At 40.4% G+C, this 20,126-nt stretch overlaps 1 protein-coding gene across 1 annotated transcript in view; it reads right to left on the minus strand.

Annotated features, from left to right (window-relative positions):
* The window catches only part of AGBL1 (AGBL carboxypeptidase 1), a 269,940-nt gene that overhangs the window by 201,021 nt on the left and 48,793 nt on the right, over positions 1–20,126 (minus strand). The window contains exons 7-14 of the mRNA XM_051796685.1: positions 13,715–13,923; positions 10,150–10,315; positions 9,112–9,185; positions 6,855–6,971; positions 5,272–5,873; positions 3,583–3,666; positions 2,445–2,534; positions 1,933–2,081 (exon numbers count right to left, since the gene is read on the minus strand). Coding sequence (XP_051652645.1) covers positions 1,933–2,081; positions 2,445–2,534; positions 3,583–3,666; positions 5,272–5,873; positions 6,855–6,971; positions 9,112–9,185; positions 10,150–10,315; positions 13,715–13,923 — 1,491 coding nt within the window. The remainder of the gene's footprint in view (positions 1–1,932; positions 2,082–2,444; positions 2,535–3,582; positions 3,667–5,271; positions 5,874–6,854; positions 6,972–9,111; positions 9,186–10,149; positions 10,316–13,714; positions 13,924–20,126) is intronic.

Genomic DNA, 20,126 nt, shown 5'->3' on the forward strand with positions numbered 1-20,126 from the left:
CCTGCCCTTCTCTCTGTGTCAAAAGGAGGCAAACTGGAAACTACCTCAGAGCAGTGGTTGATACTAGTCTACCATCTCATTTTAATTAAAAAAAGTAAAATAAATCAGTTTTTCCTTCCCAATTTCCCTATGGAAATGTTCAATTTTAGAAAACAAACTGAAATCAGGCTTCAGATGAAATCCCATTATTTCCCGTGGTAAAGTAAGTCAGTGAAAAAGAGGGGAGGAGAGAGGTGGAGGCTGCACTTCCTGACTTGCTCTGCTCCTGGCCACAACTATTTCACTAAGTATTCTTTTTGCTGATTTGAAAGTCACACAGTGCCATCTAACCAAGAGAAAAAGGGAAAAATCAAACCAGACAAGTAACCAGGAGTTGCCACCCAGGGCACTTTGCCACTACATCGCAACTGGAGGCTTTTAGTAATATAGTGTGGGCATAAGCCCAGGAAAAGTGCAGAGGGAATGTGGCAAATAAACAGCAATGGTCTGTGTAAATGTTATGCATGTGCTGGAAGGGGTAGTGAGTCTCACTCAGCCAAGCCAGAAAAGCTGGAGCTTCACTGCCCGCTCAGAGCAGCAGAAGTAACCCACAGAAGATTTGTTTGATAGCCAATCCCATGTACAAGCCATCCAAAAGTGAGACAGGGCTTAGCCTCCCTCCTTACTCCAGATGGTATTTTCACATTTCTCTTCCAAATATATTTTTCACTGCATGCTTGAACATGTGAGTCATGTAAATTTCAGGTACACAAAATGAGACTATAAATGTTGACAACAGCCAAACTAGCAGATAACAAACAACCTTCCATCAATAATAGCCTGAATCTCTGGCTGTGAAGGCACCGGTGCCTGCATCGGGGGTTGTACTGAGGTCTACAGTAGGACATAACATACTTCATGTTTAGGCTCCTACCAGAAACACCACTCTGAATTGTTTGGTAATTCAGGGAAGTAGTATAAGATGACAAAAATAAATAATTTTCAGTTGGGATTTATATGAATATTTGAACCTCAGCCCTTAGGGTTAAAGAGCAAATGCCTTATAATTCGTCATGTCACTCATTCAGCCAGTTTCATACATACAAGTGACAAGTGATTCCAGCTCCTAATGCTATTTGTTTTAGGTACATTGATCTTGAGAGAGTTGTCCTGGTGATACTAAAGGCTGTAGCCACAGGGCTTCAGAGGAATGCAAAGTCTGATATTATGGACTTATTAAACATTCTGAGTCAAGTCTTGAGCTGGTGTAAATTAACAGAGTTCCATGGAAACAAATAAAAAAAAACCCAACCCATGCCAGCTAACAATTCAATCCAGTCTCCATGCAGAAGAAATAACTTCTCTTCTAAAATCAGTATTGAAAGCTGGGATTTGCCCTGCCTATTTCTGAGCAATGCTGCCATCCTCCTGAACCATGGACTGTGACAGGACCTCAAAGACAGCAAGGAACAGAATTTCTTATCATTATTAATATCAACAGAAGTTTTAGTAGGTCTGAAGTCATAGATGTCTTGCTGGATAAACCCAAAGAAACATGAATATTTGTTTGAGGATTATCACATTTACTTACATCTTAGAAGTACTTTCCAATCCTATGCTGTTCATTCAGTTCCAACAGATTGTCTTTTTTCCCCCACACCTCTCTCAACTCTAGTGCCATTTTTCCCTGATCTATAAACACAACAGTGACAATTTTTTTCCCCCACAGATCCTCTCCCAGGTCCCAATATTCAGTTTATTCCCCAGTCCTCCTGAGGATAGACAAAAGTACTTTGACAAATCTGAAGTGACTCTTTCAGTGTATTTCAGGGCAGACAAGATTAAACTTACAGTCTCCCTATACTTATAGACATGGAAAGTTTAAAACCTTTCTGGCATTAAAAAGATATTCTTGTGAACAGAAGGCCACCCCAATTCCCCAAGGACTCATACCATAATTAAACTGGCTATTGAACTTCTCACAGTTGATAATGTTGAAGCGATAGGGAACTGCTAACTTCATGTCACGGACTTCAAAGTAGAACCACTGGTGATGCTGGTTGCTGTTAACATCTGCATTCATAATTAAGTCATACTCAAACCTATCAAAAAACATAGAAAAAACAGTGGCCATAAACACCCCATGTCTGCCAGTGAACATGCTGACAACAGGCTATACAATCTAATCATTAATATTTTCTGAGCGTCAGAGAACAGCATTAAACTCACAAAGCTCAAACACCTTTAAATACTCATACTGTATTGGTCTTGTCAAAACATTTTGAGCTCTGTTTTCTTACTCCTGTTGCTTTCCTGACATTTAGGTGTTGGAAGGCATGATTAGCTCTGTGCCACGTCACCTGTTTCCCTGGCTGGCCCTTTCCAAACCCAGGAGAACACCACCATTCCACGCTGTGGTTGCAGCAGAAGGCAGGCTGGGACACATCTGCTCCAGCTGTACTTACTCACGCACTTGGATGGCTTTGCGAAGGTTTCCCGATTCAAACTTGGAGAAGAATGTCAGACAACCTGGAGCACCTGGGCTTGAGCAGCTGCTGTAAAGCAAAGCAAGGACACTTATAGCAGGCTGCTTCAAAGACAAGCTTTCCCCAGCGCCTTTTGCATGCTATAATAGGCTTTAATAATTTCTTTAATAGGCAGGACCCTGGGTAGGAGCAAGAGGTGAGCAAATCCATAATCCTCCTATCTGATGCACCTTTCCTCTCTACTCTTGCTTGGTAATTCTAAATCACATCTTTCCTTTTCCCAATACTCCTTTTTGTCACAGTTCGTGTTTGCTTTCTTTATTCCAACTACTTTCCCACTGGGCTATTCCTATTAATTCATTAATTGCAGAAGGCAGCTTTATACAATTACTACACATTTACTCTTCCCTCATCTATATAGTTTCCTTCTCCTATAGCTTAGAAATCTGTAAATTAATCTTAAACAACTTCACAACTTTCTCCTACCTCAAACTGTCCTTTACCTTTTTTTCATCTAAAGAGTGTTCTCCAATTCATTCATCCTTCCTCTGAATGCAACTTCTTCATATTTGGGACCCTCTCAACTGCCCTGCGCTATGTCTCAAAGACCACTATTGCTGACCATAGCTGAGCACTTAAAGTAGTTCCCAAGGCCAGATGTGTGGTTTTCAGAAGACTTTTGTGAGTGTCACACTTATAAAATAGAGTACATCTACAGCCCATGACACTGGCTGTGCAGAAACTCAGTGGGAAATGCTGCTTCAGACTGCAGAGAAACTTGTATAATCCCCAGCACCAGTCTGCCCATCTCTGTTCCAAATCATTACACGCAATGCAGACATATCCAGGGACACCATACAGTCTCACTGATGTATGGATTCTCTTGCTCTGTCTAAAAGTTTTGAGACTTTTCTGCTCCAGTGACTTCCACAATGAATCCTTTCCATGGGGTCACGCACAAGGAACTTACTCCTTTAGGATATTTTCTCCACTGAGGCTTTAGCTCCTGTGTTATTTCTTCTTTACCTTTCTCAGAGCTGTACAAGTGAACTGAGCTCACCACCCCACCCAGCACTGACAGTACCCCTGGTTACAGTGCTCAGTTGTAGTTACCCACCTGGGCTCATCCAAATCAAACACAGTTCTGCCGATCACATCACCCGGCTGGATTAGGCGGCGAACATCATCTAGGACTTTGTCCCTAGGAGAAAGAAAGCAGTAAATTGTAATGACACTCTGATAAATCTCAATATAGTAGATTCTTCTAGAAGTCATATGAAGAGTCTTTGGAAATTCTTTTCAAGGATTGATAAGGAAGGACTTCTTCCATATGCTAATTCCAGGTGAACTTTATCTTTTCCCACCACGAGAATGCATCTACTCTATTCCCATTATGAGTTGCCTTTTGGGTTAAGTGACTGATTCTGAAAAATTTCTATTCTCTGTAGTATTGTGTCAATTTTGATTTATTCCCAGTTCTTCCTACTCAAGGCCAACCTCCCAAGTGGCCAGTCTTGCCCTGTGAGGAAATATCTGCCATAACTTATAAACCTACTAGTCTGATTCAAAGGGAATCTTGACTTTAAGTCAAGCTGATTTCTACTATTTAAATGGAGTTTCTCTAATCCCTAAAGATGATCAAATGTGGAATACCAGATTTTTCTTCCTGACCTTTGAAGCAATCATGTTATACCCTGAAGTATGTCATGATTACTCCCATTTCAGCTGTACAGTTACACATGTTGTTGTAGCCATAAAAGCAAAGCTTTTAGAGCAACAGTGCAAGAAGATGGTAGAGTGATTTTGCCTCTAAATAAGATCTCTAGCTTTTGTATTTGCTGCAGAATCATTCTCTCTAGAGATCAGAAATCAGTGTTCTTCACAAAAGCCATTTGATTAGTGTTGATCAACTCTAAAGTTTAGCATAGAATCCAGCCTCTTTTCTATCTGATAATAATTCCCTATACCACTAAAAAGAAATGTAAAGTCATTGCACACAGCCACACATGGAACAAACAAAACTGTGGTTATAAGAGCTTCCTCTCCCAGCACAGTTTCCAAACACAGCTTCCCACTCATCTGAGCACCTAAATAAAATGAGAGGCCCTTTCTGAGAGGACAGAAAGGATTTTCCCTCAAAGAGCCAGATGGGACCCAATGTTGCAAGCACTAAAGGTGGCTGGGTAAAGAGCAAGATTGAGCGTAAAAATGTATCCTGAAAGGACACAGAGTCTTCTTCATCTCTAAAATGGACTTGTTCTCATTTGTGTTCACAGCATACTCTGGGTCTTGACCTGGTTACTTTAATGAAAAGTCACTAGTAAATGTATGTCAGAACTTTGAGTAGCTGAGTCCTGTCACAAACATCACTATATCAATGCATTTATCAATAGCTGGTTTAATCAATAACAATTTGAAATACTAGGTAGGTGAGTATGGATTCACAGAAATCATAAATATCTCTCCCCAGAGTTGCCACTTCCACCTTGATCTATGAGACAAAGAAAGCAACACAGATAGTGCACAGCTCACCCACTGACACAGAGGGAGTCCATGTCAGAGGTAGGGAATAGGCTTGCTGATTCCTAATCCTGTTCCTAATCCAGGGAGATGCTAATTCCATTTCCTCGGGAGGAAGACCTAGATAAGGTCACCCTGCTGTTTGGCCTTGAGGCAAATCATTGGGTAGCCAAAAATTTGTTCTATAACTTCCTAAGACATTCAGAAATGTTAGAGTCAGATTCTACATAAGCCAGCTTTGAGCTGGAGAACTCTCAGTGTGGTAATTTTATGAAAGCACAATCACCTTTGAACTCCCTGCTTGCGCTCCAACATGGGCTTGCTGTGAGGAGGTGGCTGGTGACCCCAGAAATCGGGAAATGCCAAGTCTCTGTAGCCTGGTATGGACTTAACACATTTGGCCCTGGCTGTGTAGAAGCGAGGGCTGTGGAACAGGACATCCCCTTGGTGTTTCTCCAGAAGATTTCTCACTATGTCTGAGCTCTCCAGCCTCCCTCCAGGACTAGGATTGATTGAGGCCTCACAGTGAGGGTAAAACAGTTTTTTGTACCAAGCAGCATCTTTTGGGAGAGGGCGCAAAGCAAGCACACAACTTCTGGCTGCATCTTCCTCTTCACAGGAGTCTGTATCCTGGGTTGCTTCTGCAATGACTCTCTTTTCATCATTCTGATCCCATCTGCATTCCTCCTTCTTTCTCCAGCTCTGAAGTGGAACTTTGAAATCTTGTTCATCTGGATCTGGTCCCATCTCTGTGACACTTTGGTTTCTCCATCTGCAGTTTGGATGTTTCGCAGAAGTAGCACTTGGAATGAAATGAGAAGGAGCAGAGGGAAGACTCTCAGTCCTGTCCTTCAAGCTCTTCTCTTCCTCAGACTCCAATTCAAGCTCCTTTAGGTTTAAAAAGCAAAAGGAATTAAAAGAAACTAAAGACAGATTGTGCCTCCTTCCAGAGGAAACCTTTCAAGAAGAAAAGAGGAAATATTTACACATCCCCCAAAACAGTACTCAACCAATAAAACAACCAGAACAAAATCAGTGCATGGACCACCTACCAGCATTTCTCTATCCACAAAGCTGTTTCAACAGAAGTCCTGAGAAACCAAAAGGATCCAACTAGAGATGACTCACGCAAATGACTCAACTTAAACCAATTGTTCTAACAAAGAAGGGAAGATATTTTGCAAGGCATTTTTTTTAAATACAAATGTTACAGCGGGGTAAAGGCAGCCAATCTGTCATGCAAAACTCCACCCCACCTTCATACAAGAGTATAATTTAATCCCATTTGGCTACTTATGGTGACAATCAATGTAACAATATTGTGTATACAGGAGATACATTAAACCAGTGGTCTTTTCCAGACTCATATTTGAATCAGGGTTTTCAGCTCTCCTAAATTCCAAGACTTGTAATGAGTGCAGTAGTCCATTTTTTGTCCCAGACTGAACTAGGAAAAAATATTTGAACTGTTCATTTCACTCAGTGGCAGTGCAATTTTCCCCTCTTCCTTCAAACCACTAGTTGACAGTATTTATTTTCCACATCTCATTCTGATCTTGATGTTGCTGTTGAAATTGCCAGCAAGGATACAAATTATCTGACAGATTTCTCATGTGGCAATTGATTCAACAGTGCTTACTTAATCTATACCCAGACAAATGTGCATCAAACATCATTCCCTTTATCACTCACGATTCACACCAATAAACTATAGTAAAAAGTCATAATCTTTGGTTTTCCAGTCCTATAAGGCTTACAGGTTTCCTTTTGCAATAGCCTTGTCTAGTCATCACTTGTCAATACTCCCTTTCAAGTATTTCTAAAATTCTGGAATATTCATAAATAAAGGAAACCTCACTATGATTGTACCTGAAAATTATGGGAAAGTTCTGGACACATTGCTTCATATTGTCCAAGATCTTCCTCAGGCCGGTCAAGCACTGGCTTTGACCTCAATTTATTCACATCTGTCTCCAAATCATAATCCTACAAAAGCAGAATTAGAAAAGCAGATAAATTACAAATGCCCCACAAGATGATCTCAACCATCAGTGAACTGGGGATAAGAACAGGATCTGAAACTTTCACAGTTGAAAGTTCCTATGCATTGATTTGCACCCTCACCCATATCAGATATGAGAACCAAGGCCAAATTGTGTCAAACATTCAGTCATTGCATAAAAAAAAACCAAAACCAAACAAATAAAAAAACAAAGACCAAACAAAACAAAACAAAACAAAACAAAACAAACAAACAAAACCCAAAACAAAACAAAAAAAACAAAACAAAAAAAACCAAACCAAAACAAAACAAAAAACAGGACAAGATGGGGTAGGAGGGAAGGATGGAGACATGGCATTGATGACAGGGCATTACACTACATCATTATTCAAATAATTCCACATGTCTTTAAGTACGTCCCACCAAATACCATCAAAGAAGTGATTTGCTCCTGACAATCAGACTAATTTCTGAAGCTGTTATGGAAAGAAAAATGTAAAATTGCCTGAATGCACAGGTGTCCATGGCATTTCAAACCCCAAGCCACACTTGTGTCATTAAGCAGAGTCTGAGCTGCTGTTTGGGCATAGGGCAAAAGGCAATGAAGGGCTGCAAGGAGCATGAGGTCAGGTTAAAAGGATTTGCCACTAACAGCATACTGATGCATAAATAGCTTCAAACTTGCTGAAGATTTGGACTGAAAAGAATAGAGGGTTGATGTGGTGATTTTGATTTTCATAGAACTGTCTGAACAGCTCCTGCCAGAAGCGTAAGCCGAGTTTCAGTTCGGTTGCTATTGCTTGTATGCATGGATATGTGTTATGTAGCTGTGAAAATGTTTGTAAACCACATCAATACCAGGAAACATTGTACAAAAGATCTTACACAAAGAAAGGTAAGCTGAAAGTTCATTATCCATTCCATGCTTGCTTTCCCTCTAGCAAGATTTTTCAAGGAAGATATATGACCAGCACACCAGACAAACAGTATTTAAAACTCCTACTCAGAACAAGCTCTTAGGCAAAAAAAACCCCAAAACTGCTTACATCTACTTGGTAAATCCTTATGAATAATGAAATAGTTCAGAAGCATAGGAGCTGTTTCTGAATGAATAACTAATTAAAGAAGGAGATAAATTCACTATGAACCTTATTCCTAATGAACATCTTGACAAGCTCTAATATTCAGATAAAAACAGCCAGACAAGGGCAAGTTAGGACACTGAGATAATGTGTGGGGTTTTTTTTTAACTTCCTTTTTTCATTGCGTGACATCAGTTTAATACTTGAGGAGAAAAAGCCAGGGTAGTAATGAGAACACCCTTTCACAGAAGTTTCAATCATATCTAATTAGATTGTATATGCAACTTCATTTCTTTAATTCGCCTTCCCAAGCCACTTTAGGTGGATAAGACTTATTAGCAGCATTCAGTACTTCACATTTGCATATGAGCTTGTTTGTATTTTCACAAGAAAAAGGTTTGCACTCTCATCCTCAGCTGGTAGGGGTTTTTTTGCCAGTGAGGTCACAGCAGGGAGAATGCTAAGGAAGAATTCAGGGAAGTATGGAATAATTCATTGTATTATTTGTCTGTGTAGAGCATCAAATAAAGAAGGAATATAGGTTCAAATGCCCCAGCTCTGGCTTAAAATAACTAACCTTTTCCTTAGTGTGGGTGCACAGGCCAAATATGATCTGATATGGGAAGAAAGAAAGGGTTAGTCTTTCCTAGGTGATAAATCAATTTTTCCTGAGTAAGTTTCATTTTTCTGGCATACACCTAGAGGAATCAAAGATCCACCATTTATCCCTGACTGTGTATGTGATTCTAATAGTTGCTGGTCAGTCTCTCTGCAGGAACAGAGAAGTCACCAAATCCACACCATCCTGGGTAACAAGATGGCAACGAATAAAATAAACGGAGGGGAACTCTAATGAAAATCAATGCTTTGTCCTTGTCTTCTTTCAAATATTTTTCTATTATTCATTTAGTGTGTTCATGTAGGACCACATGCACATCTACATTCTCTGCTTAGATAATCTTTCGGAGTGTCAAAATGGACAATGAAAAGTTTTACTTTCCAGTATGTAGATAATTATGGAAACTATGGCTCATATACCTACTTCCTCCTTACTCTCCCCATCCTCGTTATCCAGGTCTTTTTCAGCCTCTTCTTCTCCATCACTTTCATAGTCACCTGCAGGAGTAGGAAAGAGGTAGAGTCAAAGGTGTTCAACCTAATCTCCCTCTCATGTCCTGCATAGAAATACATGTAAACTCTTCTGTGTGTGCCACACACTCTATAACCCACCACAACCCTGATTAAAACAGATCTCATTTGTTAATCTCTGAATTTGGCACTAAATCATCCAGTTTTTAAAGCTCTGTTCCCTTGGACTCAAACACTGCCTTTCAAAACCATGACAAATGTCCCCATGGTATGGATCCAACTCATTTTACAAAGCAATACAGAGATTTTCTGCTTGGCTGCAATGATATTACAGGATGTTCTTAATCTATATTATCTAGATTAGAGTGTTTTACTGCTATGATTGTTATAGTATTTGAGCATCTTCCACATGAAACTGAATGCAACAGAAATTGCTTGTGTGTATCATGGAGCCTGCTGTTTCTCCTTTTCTGGGGAGTAGCTATCCTGCCTGTACTTGAGTTCTACTTTTCAGCAAGAGCTCACATCTTCTACTCATGGAGCATGACTGCTACCTGCTTTTATTTTAGAAAGTGAAAAGGATAATAATTCCCACAATTCTTTAAGGAAAAAGCTGCAGGGCAGTTCCCCCTCTCCCAAACAGCCATGCACAGGCACAGGTATGCCTCACTCTGTTCCTGTGGATCAATGGCATTTCCAGCCTTTGCTATGCCCACTCTGCTCCATTATTTCTTTGGATAATAGAAGAATTTCTTTTTATTTTTTCTCCCTCCTTTTATTCTTCTTTTATTTATTCTATAAACAAGCTCTCCCAGGTTCAAGAAGACCTGGGAGTAGTTTATTCTCTATTGAATGACACTGTAGGCCATCAGATTAATTTTAACTGTAAACCCCAGGACTGTGATACCAAGACTCCCTTCCCCAGACCCCACACTTAAATCTCATGTCATGCTCTTTTTCTTCCTATTGAATTCAACCTTCAGCCATTTACCTTCAGATTCCTCACATGGAGGTTCAGCCTTGGCATTCCCAGGAAGAGGGAAGGAATAGGAACTGCTTACTGTCGCCACAGGCAAATGCTCCTTGGGGTAGCACTTTCTCAGAATCTGAGTTGCAGTGGTTATAATAGGATACAGATTTTTACAAGATAAACAGTCCTAGGAACAAAAGGAGAACAACACTAAGGATGGTCTCTTACAACTGTCCTACCTGTTACACACGGGTCCCCCCCTGAGCAGTGCTGGGTTAATGATTGGATTCCATCTTAAAGGTCTTTTCCAATCTAAATGATTCTATGATTCTAAAGTACTTTATTATAATCAGAAACAGGAAAATGACTGTGTTGGGGTTTTTTTGGTTGTAGAAGATTTTACTCTGTTTTCTCATGTATGATTGAACGGCATTATAAGATTCAGTGGGATTAACCGGGATTCCTGTAGGGAGGCTAGGAAAAAATCATCTAAAGCTGACATGCTTACAAGACTCACTACAAGAATCCTAATATGTATTTCTAGATCTTTGGCTGTTTGGAGCAAGGGGGAGAGAAAAGACAATTTTGAAAGCATCTCCAAGGAAAGTTTTATTATGGGTATAGCAAACACCAAGGAGAACTGGTTTCTATTTCTGTTTCAATTTATTCACTCTTTCACATGGTTTCCTTTGTTTGCTTGTTATTAAAGGAAAGATTAGGAAAGTTTGTCTCCATGTGGGAACAGGCTAACATTCTTGAACAGTCTTACTGTAGCTTAGTTTACTAAAACTGTTCTGTTTTTACTAGAACAGTGAACACAGGACTGTTTAATTGCCTGCCTTGGGACAGCCAACTTAATTCACTGCCAAGTGAATTTAAATAGTCAAGAACAAGGCATATACATCCAGTCAATGAATTTCCACACATGGAGTTACTCAATGATGCCATTTGAAAGTCGTATTTTTCTTTACAGCAAATTAGCTTACAAGTGCAAACAAGCCTTCAGATACCTTACAGGGAATTTGTGGGACTGTTTGGATTAGTGCTCACAAAGTGCCCTCAGATTCCAAGATAATACAGTTTACAAGTGACTGAAAAATATTACATCGTTGTGTTGGAAAAGCCTTTTTTACTGGCACCTGAGAAATAGGCAGGAGACTGTTTTGTTTGTGTGTAAGCTACCCCACTTATTTTGTGGTGGGATAATGTGAATGAGGGAAGAGTGAATCCTTAGCTCAGAAAACTCATGTAAATCTACCCTGAATTCAAGAGATCTTTTAGTCTCCACACTCCATCTTTTCTCCATTGAATCTGCAATAGTCCAGATATTACAATATGTGATATATACAAAAAAAAGGAGGTTTCAATATGACAGTAAGACAAAAGATAGTGATCCTAATGGATGCTACTACTGGAAAATGGAGAGTGGAGTATAGGATGATATTATCCTAGAGTAGTACAGGAAAATAAACCAGGCAAGCTTAAGACATCAGATGGAAAAGTGATAAAATAGCAAAATAACACTGCATGCAGCAGCCTCTCCTAAAGTAGATACCAACCTGTTTTCTTGTCTCAGAGCAGGCAGCTCTATCACTGCACACAAAACCAGCCAGTGCTAATGTGAATATACCATTTTACTGTCAGGAAAGTCTAACTGCAGCTAGGAAAAAGCAATGGGAACAGAAAGTATTTCCTTTCCACAAATGATTTCATTATCTAAAACTATTTTTCATTCCAGGTAAAAGCAGAATATAAAATATCTCTAAATTCCCCTAAAATATCTCTAAACTCTCCTCAAATAAAGTAGCAGTCACTTCTAATCTATGTAAGGTGACAGTCTTTGAACTATTGGCTCTTTCTCTAAAGACATAAGCTTAAGGACTATTAAAAGCTTAGGTATTTCATCTGTCCATCAGCCCAGACAATAGGCAGCCAGAGAGGTTTCAATTGAAAACCATCCTTGTAAATAGGATATCCACTGGAATTTAAAACAAACCCATCTTGACAAAACTGTTTCCATTTCAATAGAAAAAAGAAATGTTTAAAAAGTTTCAGCAGAACTTTTCTAGCCAGCTTTTAACACCTTTAAAATCTCATTAGCTGCTCAGAGTTTGGTCAAGGTTAATCACCAGCAAATTCCTAAAGGCACCAAAATACTGTCCATAAAGAGTCATTGCTTTCCCAATCAGGAGTAGGAAGCACTCCAATGCTTGGTGTCTTGGAGAGACACTGGGAGACTGACAATATCCCAAAGAAGCAGTGAGGGAATATACTGAGCTTTGAATTTATTAACCTTGGTAATTTCTTGTCCAAGGTCTCCCTTATAGTGCACATTAGAATAAAGCAAACTGGAGGCCCCTGGAGCTGTCATTTCCGCTCCACTTCTAACCTTTGGAAGGATTAGCATTATCAGTGTTTACTGGAGCCTTAGTATGTCATTTCCTGTTTGCTCACCCAAGGTGACCCAATGTTTGCACTTCCCATGGAGTTGCTCCCAGGCTGAGCTATCAGGAGATGTTAGCTCAGAAAGCTTCATGGGCTGAAGAAGGCTCTGGAGAGGGAACGAGCTGACATCTACCCTCAAGTAGCTGTTTCCATCCACCCTATTAAAGTTTCTGCAGACCAGGGACTTCTCATTAACAGAGGCCATAGGCCCTCAGAAGGTCTGCTAGTTCTGGCCACCTCATCCCACCTAAAGGAATGGTCAATTCCTCATGAGAAAAGTGAAGTGAAAAAATTCCAGAAGTCTCCTATATACTGTTAGTAAGAAATATCTTTCAGTCACAGAAGAATCATTCATGGCAGTGATGGTAAAAGGGAAGAAGTAGACACACTGGATCACAGGGCAATGGATTTTCTAAAGGAGAAGGGGACAGGTTTTTCTCTCTGTCTGTGATGGTCCTAGAATGAGATAATGCACTGGCCAGTAAGAATGATAATTGAAACACTTCTGTGGAATCAGGTCTACAACGGAAGGATTTTCCCTAAGTCACTTCTCCACAGCAGGCTAAGGAAGCATGTTGCTGAGAGGCTGAAGAAACTGCCACTGTTCTGTACCTGCCTTTTCTATACTTTATAGGGATCCCATCCACAGGACTATGGCATCTTTCCTGAACCCACAATAATGTTTCACAAGATTAAAATTTAGCCTCCTGCAAATCAGTTGATGGATGTTTCTTATTATAAAGGGCGTGGCTAAATAAGCTGATTGAGTGGAATTATCTGGATACAGTAAAGGAAAAATCTCATGAAACACTTCAGCAATTCCTCTATAGATATATTGCATTATTCTTCAGGAGAGGAAGACCAAGCAGACAGCAGGATGCACAGGGAAGGAGAAAAAAGCAATAAAACCCTGAACTAGAACTCCCTTGAGGATCGTAGGAATTAAGATTTGTTTTAAACTGAAACATTTCAGCTTTTCTGAATTACTAACTGTATAAAAGTCAGTACTTCTTAACATTATCATTTTTTCATCTATATGTCCTATCCTGAATTTATATAAGTATGGAATTTCCTGCACTGTGAGGTAAAACCCAGCACTAACTACCAAATCACCTCATTTAAACACAAAAAGCACCGTTACCTGCACGCTTGTGAAGAGAATCTCCATTCCTCTGGAACCAAGGAAAGTCTCCCTGCCCAGCTGGATGTTGGTGATGTACTTTAGGCAGAGCAGGAGACCCCTTCGAATGTAAATGTAGTTGTTGGAGACATCATTGCGATGCCAGTCTTGGTAGAGTCTCAGCAAGCCACCCAGGTAGCCCCTGTTCACTGCCCGGCGGCTGTTGGACTCTGAAAGCAGAGAGAAAAGGCTGAATTAAACTCTTTTCTGTTTGAAAGCAACGTGGCAACTCAGTGCTCAAACTCAGACTTTAGCACCTGTTCATTCTTACTTAATGGTCTTAGTTAAAAAAAAATAGAATTTTTTTAACTTTTTAAAATCATTGTTATCTAGGGTGTTACTTGCTAACCATGCACTAGGTTCTTGGAATCATACATGAAAAAAAGAAGCAGTCTCTCCCCTGTCTATCTGCAAAGAGCTGCTCCAGAACCCTACAGATGAACCACACCATGAGTAGGGAATGGGCAGAGCCCATATATCCTTCCATGTGCTAAGAAATTTAATTCCAATTGCAGCCCTACAAGATTTCCTGAAACTGCAGAAGCTCTTGAGGAGTGAGAAAAGCTAAAGAACAGTAATATTAGTCAATAGCAGGTCATAAAATCTTCTGAAGTGTTGTACTTCAGTCCTGAGAGAAAACCTTGCTGAGATCAACAAATTCAGAAACCTTGTGGCTGTACAGTCCTGTCACAGACAGAGAAATTATGTTTAACTTCTAAATGTATTCCCACACATGCTTGTACAGTGAAGGTCATGAATAAAGTGATTCTGGGAACTCACAGTATTTAAAAATTAACAAAACACTAACACAAACAAGAGCATTTTGGGCTTCTTTTCTGTTGCTTTCTTGCTCCAAGATGTGAAAGGTCATATTCAGGTAATGTTTAAAGGCTTTACTGCATAGGCAAGAAAATTAAAAAAAATATTAAAAAAATAAACTATATAAAAATATAGGAGGATAGCTGCAAAACTCCCTTAAACATGTAGCTCCAGGATTTCAGACTGAAAAGAGAAGACTATAAAACTTGTGATAAAAAATAAATTCTGATGAGTATTGTAAAGCACATCCCTTCACCCATTGCGTTCCTTCCTGCCCGTCAGGACCAACATGAAGCCATACCAAACTCCAGGCTCCCTCCCTTCAAACCAACCCTGCCTAAACATCTTTTCCTGACTGGCCCTGACATTCTTTGCTGTGACACACGTTAGAAGCTGTCAGGAGCTCAGTAATCAACGGAGGGGCCAGGTAGCATGAATAAGACAGGAGCTCAGCTCCCTGAATACCAATCAGCATCTACAGCTCACAACAGATGGCTCTTGGTACGGGTTCTCCAGAGCCAGTAGGCTCCAATCCATTTCCAGTTCATTAAGCCAAGTACCAGAGCCTCTCACACCCGGAACTTTAAAGTCACCAGTGGGGATTCGCAGGACAGGAGAGGAAGCTAGAGGTTAAGAGAGAGAATAGAAAGATGCTGTTTGAAGAAAATCAGTAACAAGGGAAGCCATGGAAAGAGCAAGCAGGAAGCAGCATGGGCAGCAAACCTCAGTCCTAGTGAAGAAGCAGATGGAGACATTGGAAAGGCAAAGAAGTCACCTAAATTGTCTCAGTCTGCTCTCTGCAGTACATTAGCAAACTCTTACCTGGAGAAGGGATTAGAGGGCTATTTTGCTGCCTGGCCTGGTCCTGGAATTTTATCTACCATTGGCACCACAGGGCTGGCAACAAACAGCACCCCCAGACTGGTCTACCCACTCATTTTAATCCTGCTCTGCATCTTCACACCACTCTGCTGACATGCCCTCACACTGACCTGCTGGTCCCACAGCTACTCCAGTCCTACAGCTCTGCCCAGGCTCTGCACCTTGGCCTGCAGTTCTCTAGCACTGTATCCCCTCGCTGTTAACCACCTCAAACTAACTCTGCCAGTACATCTTGTATTTTGAGGCTTAATGGTTGTCAGCATGTAGAAGGTCATCCTCCTCCTTTGACCTTCACTCCGTATTTCTGTTTTCTATTTGACTTTCTACAAGAAAACTTTAATTGCTTGAGAATCCCTTATCAATCTCAATGATTTTATTCATGATTTCCTGTTAATCCTCAACCAGCTGTCATGTTTACTAACCTGCAGGATGCCTAACCCCTTAAATCAGTCAATCTTCCTTGAAGAATTACTCAGAAAGCCCTGTAAAAGTCAATAAGTATATAAAACATGACAAGAAGAAGAGAGTCAGGGAGTGTAAGGTAGGGACAATTTAGATCAGACTCAGAGCTTCCCTGAACTGTTCAGGGACAGATGAAATTGGACTAGATCTAGAGTTTTATAGCCTCTAGCACTCTGTGCTTGAAGTCTAAGCTTTCTGTGTCAATGCTGATAGGAAGAGGGAAAAACTGGAAAGCACTGTGTGTAGAGCTTCTTGGGGAATTTATTTAAAACAAAAAAATAAAAAAATTCTCATAAAGTATGTTTGTGATTTTTTCCCTCACATCTTTTCAAGACAGATTTCCACATTTGAATCCCAGCTCCATAGGGACCAGAACACACAACTGTCCTATGTCTCAGTTTTAATACCCGATGAAAAGCATGGAGGAAGCTGAGCAGAATAACTTTGCTGTTTCCTCTGTGGAAAGCTAGGATCAAAACAATTGCTTTGAAAAGTGAAGCTGAGATAGTGTGTTCTGTGAAAAAGAGATGGAGAGGCAGGACTACAGTTTCCTCAGCTCTTTGATCAGAAGCAATGAGAATTAATTGCTGAAGGGGCAAAAAACACATTCATTTTGTTTCTGCTGTCTGATTTCATTGATTCTCCTCTTCTCTCCTGTGCTGTCAGTGTTTTTCTTAATTTTTTCTTTCATTTTTTTCAGTTCTATAGTCAATAAACTAGTGAATATATGAAGGAGGAAGCATGCCAAGATCTCCAGAAGGCAGAATGGAAAAAGGAGGCCTCCCCACCTGTCTGTGTCTGTTGGTCTCTCCATCTAGGGATGCACCAGCATGGGTATCTATCTATATTTTGGCACAAATACAGATGGTGGAAATGAATCATACAGGTACAAGCAGCACTGCACAGATTTTTAGGCAGCAAGAACCCATCCCTCCTGGAGCGAGTATGTAGGATCTGTGTGGTAAGTGGCAAAATGTCCTATGTCTTTTGACCCTCTTACTGTCATTCTTTAGTTAGTCCCTTCCCTTCTCCCTGGGTATGGTCAGTGTCCAATGGAAAGGGAAGCTCTCCTCCCACGCAGCTTTCAGAAGTGCCCAGGGATGGTGCTTCCTATTTTGAGTGAACTTAATGACTCCTATTGTGTGAGGCCATCAGTGGGAACTCAGCACCAAACCCAAAGAAAACTGCTTTGGCTAAAGACTGGGCTGGTAAGTGGGCAAAACTGCATTAAGAGCAAAAATCTGACTATACATCAACCACTTTATGCTATAAATATCTGCAGGCATCAGGGCCCGTTGAGCTCTCCCTCTAGCACCTGCCTGTGTGGCAGTGACCTCCCCTGGAGTAGGGATGTCTCTCAAGGTTACCCCTCAAGGCTGAGAGATCCTTTACCTGACACAAGACATTGATGGGTTGGTAAGTGAAATTTTTTGCATGTATGTAACATTTAAGGTACATATAGTAAGCTCACGTGATAATATTTGTATCCCATACTAACCTTAAGTGTAGTAAATAGTAGAGTATTGCCCTCCAATCCATCTGTACCCATTAAAACTAAACTAACTCCCAGGTCAGATCTGCCTGAGCGATCTCTGACTCTTATCCTGTGGCAGTCTGACTTCATAGTGTTATTCTGGCATCTCTGACAGGGGAGCACTGTCTTTACCACCACGCCCAAACCAGTCCCTAGCACGCTATTTTCTTTGCAAGAGTTTCAGTTCTGCCTGCTGAGGCTGGGCTAGGTGATAGGGAACACTCAGTGTCTTCTTAGTTTCCCATACTTCTACAACTGCCTCTCCACTTGTGGCTTCCAAGGCAATGCTGTTAATCAGTGAAGGTTTAAGCACTGCAGCACAGAACATGTGGCCTGGTTCACCTGTGCAATTAGCCAGAAATGCAGAAACCTCAAATGGTTAAAGATGCATCCAAATTACCAAGGGGATCACACTAAAGGAATCCCTGGTTTTGGCAGAATTCTCATTTTGTGTTAGGGGACAAGAGACAAGGACAGACTCTAAAGTCAGGTTTTCAGTTTAGTAGATGACTAAACTGACCACCAGTGTTCCTGTGGACATTTCTGAGCCATCCTCACAATCCAGTCCCCTTTGAAGTGTTTGCCAAGAACACAGCGACCACTGGAAAACATGCAGCATATTTAATCACAAAACTGTATTACAGTCAACTTGAAATATGATGAGCAATGCACTGCTTACCAGGCAGAACAAAGAGATATTTATCTTTCCATCTATTGACTTGAATCTCTTTGTTGATGCCACTCAGCTGATTCATTATGCCAAGAACATACATTGCTATAGTTTGGAGATAAGAATGCTCTGCTAAATTAACCCTATGGCCCCTGAAGCAGTGAAAAGAATAAGAAAATCTCCAACTTCCCCACTCTGCTCTAGTGATTGCCTCTTGGGAATAAACGATGCAAGATATCTCCTAAAGCAAAGAGAATACGGCTATTTTATTCGGTCATTGAGAGGTCATTTTTTGCTAGAGAAAAGCACAAGGATCCTCTACAGAAACAAAATTGTCCCCATGGAGAAACAGTCACACATGAAGTGCTGGGATGAGTTCAGACACAGAAGGCTCTACAGTTTCAGCAAGAAGCTGGTATTAGCTCAATTCTTGTTGGAAGCCAGAAGACTGGGCTATACTTGTGCCCTATACATTTCAGAATCCAGGCATTTATTTAAACACTTAGACAAAGAACACTGGCACAAAACTAGAGAACACAGACAGGATTTTCTAGCAACTACAAATGCCATGTTTTGCTCCTAGACCAGGAATCAGCCACAAGCTTAGCTTCAATACAAGAACAGCTCATTCTTTGTACTCCAAAATATTTGTTTTAGTTCCAGGTGTTGTTCAGTTCAGTGGCAGTCATACAAACTGTATCGTGATATGGGGATTATTCTCTACTTTGCTTTCATTTCATTGTTAATGTTATTAAATGTTAAATTACATGTTAAATTACAGAAAAGCAAGCCAAACCCTTACGAACTAACCTCAGAAGGAAACTGATTTTCAAAAAAGTTTCCTTTTTCTCCTTTACTTTTCAGTTTCATAATCTCTTCTGTTTACAACTCATCAGAAAGCCACAAATCAAATATAAAAAATACCGTTCCACAAAATTTCCAGTGCGATTTTTCTGACTGAAGTGGTTTGAAAGAGTTCAAATAAGGATGCTAGAATTTGGAAGACTTCCTCAAATTCAGGTACTGAATTTTCTGATGCCAGATCATCACTGGAGGCACAAACAGTGCCCATGTCAAGACAAGCAGTAAGCGATCATTATTAAGGATGTCAACAGAGAATAATGCAACTCCTCAACACAGGTTTCATTATGCCCACCCTGAGGGGCAAAACAGGAGGAAGTTGCTATGTGTCAGGAGATGAAAACAACCCTTTTCTCTGGAGCATCAAGTTACTTTCAGTTTGGGATGTCTATGAATGAAGAGTCTTGGGGGATGGAATATGAAGGATATACAAAAATAATTTTCTTTCCCACAAAGTAGTTCTTCTCAAAGAGAAAAATCTTAAAAGTATATAGAATCAAGACTATCTGCATTCTGAAGTTCAGGAAGAAAGGATAGACACAAAGCTTGTTTTAGAAGATTATTATGAATGGAACCGTTTGCAAAATTCAACTCTGATCACAATACTCTACAAGTTGTGATTGTGGATTTGAAGCCAGACTGGTACTGGAGTTTGAATCCAGAGATGGATAATAAAGTCTTAAACTAATCATGAGAGATGGGTACCTGGCACATTATTAGGAAAATCACAGACATCGTGCTGTTGGCTACAGGAACTGGGATGGTTTAACAATAGGGTATTTTGACTCAAGATCAAAGACCTGCATCACTGGATCTGTTGTAAAGCATTATGAATTCAGATGTGGAGAGAGCAGGCCTTTCAGAAACCCTAATCTGTTTCTGTGCTAGAACATCGCTTTCTGTTCCTCAGAATTGCTTGCCCCTCCCTGATGCCAGCATAAAAGGAAAAGAATGACACTGATTATTTTATCCCACCAGCCACAAGGCATAATCCTTATGCTTTGATAAAGAAAGGAGCTGGTGAAAGGTTAAATAAAGGTTAGTTGACGGAAGATGAGGAGGAAAGAGCAGGAAATGAGAGATGAAAGGCTGGTGGGGGGAGGCAAGAGGATAAAGACACAAAAGGAGGAAGGAAGAGATATAGA

Source organism: Manacus candei, unplaced genomic scaffold (assembly GCF_025592945.1).
Source record: "Manacus candei isolate 608988 ecotype Guabito, Panama unplaced genomic scaffold, ASM2559294v1 h1tg000046l, whole genome shotgun sequence".
Classification (NCBI taxonomy): Eukaryota; Metazoa; Chordata; class Aves; order Passeriformes; family Pipridae; genus Manacus; species Manacus candei.